Consider the following 7,583-nt stretch of genomic DNA (forward strand, 5'->3'; position numbering starts at 1 on the left):
AATTATGATTAGCCCCACATTAGTCATTGATGGGCACCCTAATTGACACAGTTGTGTGGGGTCACTGAATGTTCATGGCCTGAATTTCAGAGCACCCAAAGGGCCCATTGACATCATTATGGGTGCCCAGCACTTCTGAAAATCGGGCCCTAACTGTTGTTGCTCCTGGATCCCCATACCTCATTGTTCTCAAGGGATTCAACTGGAAGTGGGTTGGGGTGTTCCTGTCTCCTTGGAAACATGGTGGAGGCCAGCGGGTGACAGGGAATGGGGCTGAGATAGTGACTGGCTGTCTGATCCAATGGTCTTGCAGGGTGAAGGACAGACACCACCGGGGCAGGCCAAACAGCTGCTCCCAGTCACCAGCCAAGCACTCCAGGCACAACTCCGAGAGAAGGAAGAGCCTGTCCCGTAGCAGCTCCTGGAGTTCCAGCGGCTCCCCATCCAAATCCCGGTCACGATCCCGGGAGAAAAGAGCAGCACGGAGCCGGAGCCAGTCTCCATCGCAGAAAAAAACCGCAAGCAGGTGAGGCCCCAGCGGCACACGTCCCCCCAGACAGGATCACGGGAGGTGGAGCGGTGCATGGGCACAGAGACAACTGGCAAAGGCACAAGTCAGGACGCCAGCAGATGCTTGGGCACAGAAATGCACACAGACAGTGTTCACACACGCACAAGGACACCAGCACACACATGGGGACAGATGTAGCCATGGAGACATGGGCCTGACACGCCAACCCATCCAATCAGGAGAGGCGTGAGTGCCTTACACACCAACCCATCCAATCAGGAGAGGCCTGAGTAAATAAATGTCCCAGAAGGGCAACAATCTCTGTCAGACCAAGGTGACGGAAACCACATCCTTCACTGGGAACATCTTTTCCCTTCTCTGTACATGCTCGTCAAGGGGTAATCAGCGCCAGCCTCCCGGCTGAGCTCAGTGGCTGGGGTAAGGAGGCCAGGGAGCGAGACCAGCATCTCTAAGAGGCTCAGCACCCAAACCACACAGGGCTTAATGGATCAGGAAGGGGGTGGTGAAGATCTGAAGGCAACCAGGGCAGCTTGGGGGTGACCAGCTCCATAGAGACGCTGCCCCATGCTACACTAGCTGAGGCTTCGGCGTGGTCCCCAGGGCTAGCCCCATTGCAGCCAGCCTGCCCACATGTCTGGGTGTAGATACACACAGGTGGGCAAGCCATGGAAGCCCCATCTCGTGGGACAGTTAAAGCAGTCAGAGTCCTGCACTGGCCCCTGTGAGGTGGACGAGATGGGACCGAATAGACCTGTTCCAGCGCCAACTTCTGTATTACCCATGGAAGCCATGTGTGGTCACAGCTGTAACCTATGCTAACATGGGGTGGTTCTTCGTCTCGCCCTATTAGCTAGACAAGGCAAGGGGTTTATGAGTCTGCTACTGCCTCCAAACTACCGGCGCTGTTCCTTTAGCTCAACCAGTAGAGGTTTGGGTTTTTAACTCCACAGGTCCTGGGTTCCATTCCCACACATGACCCACCTATGGGGTCAGCGTGTATACACAAGTAAATATGGACTCTCACAGCCACAGCTCACACAGGGCATACGTATAGGCCTGTAGCAGACGCACACACACCACGGTGCATGCAGACCCAGCTAACATGTGTGGTTTGGATCCAGAGAGAAAGACAACGAGCCCCGAACACGGCACAGTGACACGGATCCTGCCCGGGCCAGGCGCCGCTCCAGAAGCTATTCCCCTATCAGGAAGAGGAGGCGTGACTCGCCCAGCTTCATGGAGCCCAGAAGAATTACAAGGTAGCTCTCACGGTACAGGTCAGGGGCTCAGCCCGCAGGGTCCAGGTCTGGCTCAGCTCAGGGGTTTTACTCATTCACTGATAGCCTCAAACCCCCAGTGTCTGCCCCAAAATGCCCTTTGCTCCTCTGCAAAGACAGAGCCCAGGTTGCTGCAGCTGGTCAGCAAAGAAAGAGTTAATTCAATCAATTTCCCAGGTGTTAAAGGTTCACTGCCTTGTCTACACTAGGCTGTTAACATGTGTTAGCTAGCACTGTCCAAATCCTAATCTAGACAAGGCCTCTGTGGCGAACCGTGAGCCTCATGCTAGATAGATAGATGAGTATGTATGGGCATAGATAGATAGATACCAACATTACAAGCTTCTAAGCTCCTTCAAAATAAGTAAATAAATACAGATTTTCTTTTAACAACATTTTATTTATATTGTAAAGCAAACGATCCTGCCCCAGATCTGTTTCTCTCTTGAGCTGTAAATGCAGAATCTCCCCCTCTTTGAAATTAAACGGATCCCAGTCCTAAATTCCAATATTTAGTCTGAGACCAGACCCAGTTTGAAAGTCTAGACCCTTGTTCAGAGCTAGAAACTTAAACCTCAAACTGAGATTTGCCTTTTCTAACCTGTTTGTTTCTAGCTACTGTCAATTGTGAGATACTTGGACAGCTGGATTTATGGAAAACCAGCCGTAGGCCATGTGGTGAGAATTGTAGCACTAACTTGCCCATGACAATTAGACTCAAGGCTTAAGAGGTGGAGAGGAGAGGAAAATTAGTACCAGTGCAATGAGATAGAACAGGGGTTCTCAAACTGGGGGTCGGGACCCCTCAGGGGGTCACGAGGTTATTACCTGGGGGGGTTGCGAGCTGTCAGCCTCCACCCCAAACCCCGCTTTGCCTCCAGTATTTATAATGGTGTTAAATATATAAACAAGTGTTTTTAATTTATTAGGAGGGGTCGCACTCAATGTGAAAGGGGTCACCAGTACAAAAGTTTGAGAACCCCTGAGCTAAAGCTCTGTGGATTTCTCCTATAGCTTTTCTGTATATGAAGCCAACGAAACACATGATGGTGTGAAATGCTGGTGTTCTTGACCCCTGTAACTCATTTGGCTTTGCTATGTTAGAGTAGTGCAGTCCTGCCTTATTATGGGCCAGTTTCCCTGCTGATGTAAATGGGCAAAACACCACTGAAGTCGAAGGCGTGTTCACCCGTTTGCACCAGCAGGAAGCTTGGCCCCATATCTTTAGAGCACCACGTGCCATCACGGGTACCCAGGCCCCAGCCGTGCAAAGAGCTACGCACCCATGTAATGTTCTGGGGCTGCTTGAAGTTACGCAGGTGTGGGTTTGCAGGGTCAGGTTGATGAAGCAAGTCAACTAGTTAGTGCAAAAGAGAAGCTGTGTTGCGAGGTGACCCCATTGGGAACGGAGCAGTAACTTGCTTTCCTGCGCCTGTGATGAGTGTGTGTATAATCCGTGTTACGGCCATGGCTTATTGCTACGGCACTGTACGGAGCTCACCTGGGGTTCTGCCCGTCCCCCATCCCCAAGTGTAATTAAGCCATCGTCTCTTGAAGCTGCCTTTCAGATCTAATGGTTTTTTTCCTCCATGAAGGGGAGGTACTGGAAGTTTGCCAGATGGGTTGATTTCTGAGTTTGTGAAACCTACAGGGCCTGGCTGTGAGACCCTATTGACAAGAATGGATGTAGCTCCCCATAAAAAAGTGCTGTATTTTCAGTTCCCTGGGATTTTGGGATGCTCCAGTGTCCTGTCCCGTCTGCACTGGTGCTCTGGGCTGTAATGGCATCAGCCACTGGAGGGTGTATGGGTGGGGTGAGGCCACTGGCAGCTTCCCTTTCTATGAATGAGAGAGCAATGGTACCATGGCACCAGCTCCAGAGGGCAAGGCGGGGACCCAGCCATCTGGTGCCTTCTCTCAGCTGTAGTGACGCCCTTTGGATGGGACGGGCAGAGAGTCCCCGATGTAAGACCTAGGCCAGTTTCAAACCTCTGCAGCGCAGCTTCCGGCCTCACCAGGCCCTGCATTTCCAGAGTCCGAGGGAGGCTTTGGGGGGCTTGTTGCGCCATTCCACCCCAGCACCCCACGAGTCACCTTGACGCGAGTTTATAGGGTTTATAGTAACAAGGCAAGCTTGCTGCTGGCTTGCACTTCCTGCATCCCCCGGGGAGGCCATGGGCGTTGTCACAGGGCAATGCAGAATTGGGCCCACAGTCCTATTTTGGTGCTCAGTCCTGGTCCTCCAAATCACCCTAGACACATGTCCTGCTATGTCCCTTCCCTGCCTCCCACAAGGCAAGATATGGGCTGGATAGGATTGTCATACAAGGGACCTGGGGGCGGGCCCCATGGTGTTAGTGGATTCCAGCCCTGGTGCAGCCTTTCCCAGTCATATGATTTTATTACCAGTCTCGCAGTGCTGGGTGGGTCTCTTAAAGCCCCAGCTGCTGGAGTCCTGTGATTACAGCGAAGCTCAGCTTTTTTTTTTTTTTTTTTTAAGAAAAGGGAGCGCCTAGCCCTTGCGCTGGTGGGAAAAAGCCTGAAACCGTGAACCCCTGAAGGCATAAAACCCAGCCAGCAACTAAACAGCCCCTGCCATTTACTGTAGTCACAATCGTGCGATTTTTGTTTAAAGCCAATCTCATGATTTTGGGGGGGGGGAACCTGAGTCCTGATTGTTTGGGGTTGGCTAGGCTGGGAGGTGGATAGAGGCAGAAATGGGGCATTTGGCCCAAATAGGTCCAAGGGTTAGCGCATGAGACTAGGATGTGGGAGCCCTGCGCTCAGTTCCCTGCTCTGCCCCAGGTTTGCTGTGGAACCTGGGGCAAGTCACGGCGCCCATCTGTGCCTCAGTTTCCCCTTCTGTAAAAATGGGGACTAAAAGCCTGGCCCTGCCTCACAGCAGTGCTGCAAAGCTGGCGAGGTGCCCAGATACTGCAGGAATGGGGCAGCCATAGACACACGGGATGATGCCTCAGGGACTTTCGCTTGCAAAGAAGCACCAAGCCCCCGCCAGCCTACGGGACGATTCAGCAGGCGCCTGGAGCGTCCGTGTTTGCATCTGTGCCCCGGGTGTTTGTCTGACCTGTTCCTCCCCCTCCATTATTGATGCCAACCTCTCCTTTTCCAGCCCGTCTCAAGGTTCCTCGCGGAGAGCGTCGCCGCGGGCCTGGTTACCATGGTGCCCAGGACCCCCCTCCCCGTGTCTCCCTGAATTCACAGTGTGAGGCCTTCAGCGCGAAGCTGTGTCTGTGCCGTCTGTCTCGCGCTCTCGCTCCCACTAACATCACTCACCGGGGCGGGCGGTGTGCCGGGGGCGGGTTGGTGACATTCACTCCTTCCTCACCCGTTCACTGCCTGCTGGTAGCCCCAGCCCCACTGGCCTGAGCCTGCGAATGGGGGGGATGGACTGCGACTTCTGATCGAGTGGGCTTCCGGGGCCAGCATCCTGGCTCCCTGCCTTTGCCGGCTGCAGAGAGCCTTGCAGCTGGGGGCCTGAGGGGCTAACACCCTGAGGCGCCTCCCCCCCCTGCCCGCCGGAGCTGCCCTCTGAATCTGGGGTGGGGCGAGGCGTTTGTGAATGGGGCTGAGCCGAGGAAGAGGGGCGGGCTGAATGGGGACTGTGCTGGGAGGAGACCAGCTGAGGAAGGGCGTAAGGCTCATGGGGCAGGGTGATGAGGAAGTGGGGTGGGGTAGAGGGCCATTGGGGCAGGTTTAGGGGACCCCCCAGCGAAAGGCACCTGGAGGCCGATGGGGAAGGACATGGAAGTCCATGAGAGAGCATCCTAGCAGTGTCTGGCGGTCAAGGGGGAGGGTTTGGAGGCCACAGGCCTTAGGATCCATGGGGGAAGGTTTGCAGGTCACAGATTCCATGGGGGAGGGCTTGGGGGCCCATAAAAGGTACCAGGGAGCGGTGGGGTGAAGAGATCCAATCCTGCAGGAAGCCCGCTCTCCTTTCCCTCAGTTCTTAGCTGCCCCTTCGTTTCTTCCCCTCTCACAGTGCCTCAGGGGTGCTGGCCCTGGCCCTCTCCCCACAGCAGGGAGAGACTTTACCGGCTGACCCTCCCCTTGGGGCTGGGGAGAACCAAGGGCAGGGTTGTTCTGCGCTCCCCGCCAGGGAATTAGCAGCAGCTCAGCCCTCCCACTAATCCCTAACTTCTGTTTTTCAGCCGCTTTAACTCTTTGGTGTCAGGGGAAAAAAAACCACACGCTACAATTAACCTTTTTCCTGCTCTGTCATAGCTGCCTAATCCAGGACTAACACCCCAGGGTCACGGCTTGGGCACGGTGGGGGCAGCCGGGGGGCTGGCTGTGGGGTTTGGGGAGGCGATGCCTCAGAGGAGATTAACACAGCAGGCTGCTCATGCCTCTGCAATGCATGGGTGTGAGCCACGGCCCCCAGGGCCTCTTGTCCCCTAGCAGCAGCACCGACTGCCCGCCAGACCTTCCGCTCTGGAGCCACGCCATGAAACTGCTGAGCTGGGCAGAGTCCTGGCCCTGGGTCCTGCCTATTGAGCCAGGACATTTGGATCCAGATCTGAATCTAAACTTGTTTGTGAGGTGAACGTGGGACTCAGCTGGCCCTAAACTACAGCCGCCCTCCCTCCCCCCCAGCTTCCCCCTCTGTGCTCAAGCCAAAGCCCAGAACCAAATCCAACTGTCTTGCCTTGCCTGGCCCTGACTCAGTTTCCCTTTCCTTTGCAGTGCCCGCAAGCGCCCGATCCCCTACTACAGACCCAGCCCTTCCTCTTCCAGCTCCCTGAGCAGCTACTCCTACAGCCGGAGTTACAGCCGGAGCTACGCCAGCTACAGTACCAGCCGGAGCCGGACTCGCAGCCCCCACAGCCGCTCTCGCAGCCCGAGCCCCAGCCCCAGCTCCAACAGCCGCAGCAGCTCGGAGAGCGTGGGGTTCTGAGCCAGCACCAGGCATGCCCCCCTCTCGCCCCCTGACCCCGTTGGCTCTAGGGCGCCTAGGCCCCACCCGTCACCAGCCTCCGTGCCCACCCCTCCCACCCGGGTCCTTCCAGCACATCCTCACCTTCTCCTCGAGGAGGGAGAAGGAGCCGCCGGGTGAGACCCTCCAGCCCAGGAGGGGAGACATCTGATCGGGGCGGGGGGTGCGGCTAGGGGCAACTGCTAACAGCCGGCCCTCGAGGCTGACGAGTGGGACGCAGACAGCGCCCAGCCCCCGGTGTTGTCCTGGCTGAAGGCACATGCAGGACAGTGGAGGAGGGGACCAGGCTGATGTTACCCCCAGCAGGCGCCAGTGACTGGGCAAATACAACCCTGCAGTTGCCCAGCACCAGGGGTGGGGCGAACTCCAAAACGTCATGAATTTTTGGGGAGTGGGGGGGGTCTTCTCATTTGTACAAACAAATGCCAGGGTGGGGAGGGGAGGGTATGGAGCAAGGGAACAAAATATTTAACAGACACCTTGGACCTGACCCTCCTGAACGGGGGTGGGGGGGGGGGGGGGAAGAGGGCCTTCCCTGAAAAAAAAGCCCGGGGACGGGGGGGGGGGGGGTGTGTGTGGATTGTTTCTATTTATATTGCTCAAGCCTGTCACAGGGCCTTACGCTTTATTTCATTTAATTTATTTTTTTTTAGCACAACTGTATACATTTTGGAGGGGGGATTAAGCAGGTAGGATGAGGTGGGGGAGGGGGAGGAAAGGGGGGGGGCAGGGGACACTAGATCTGCGGGATTGATGCAATCCAGAGAAACGTCCCAGCTCTTCCTGGACACTGGCATGGCGGAGGAGTCGCTGCTTCCAC

General features: G+C 55.9%; 1 protein-coding gene across 1 annotated transcript in view; it reads left to right on the top strand.

Moving 5' to 3' along the window:
* The window catches only part of SRRM3 (serine/arginine repetitive matrix 3), a 76,676-nt gene extending 69,952 nt beyond the window's left edge, over positions 1-6,724 (top strand). The window contains exons 13-15 of the mRNA XM_026656421.1: positions 314-526; positions 1,654-1,791; positions 6,514-6,724. Coding sequence (XP_026512206.1) covers positions 314-526; positions 1,654-1,791; positions 6,514-6,724 — 562 coding nt within the window. The remainder of the gene's footprint in view (positions 1-313; positions 527-1,653; positions 1,792-6,513) is intronic.
* Positions 6,725-7,583: the final 859 nt, after the last annotated feature.

The sequence above is a fragment of the Terrapene carolina genome, unplaced genomic scaffold (genome assembly GCF_002925995.2).
Source record: "Terrapene carolina triunguis isolate 2854851 unplaced genomic scaffold, T_m_triunguis-2.0 Scaffold231, whole genome shotgun sequence".
NCBI lineage: Eukaryota > Metazoa > Chordata > Testudines > Emydidae > Terrapene > Terrapene triunguis.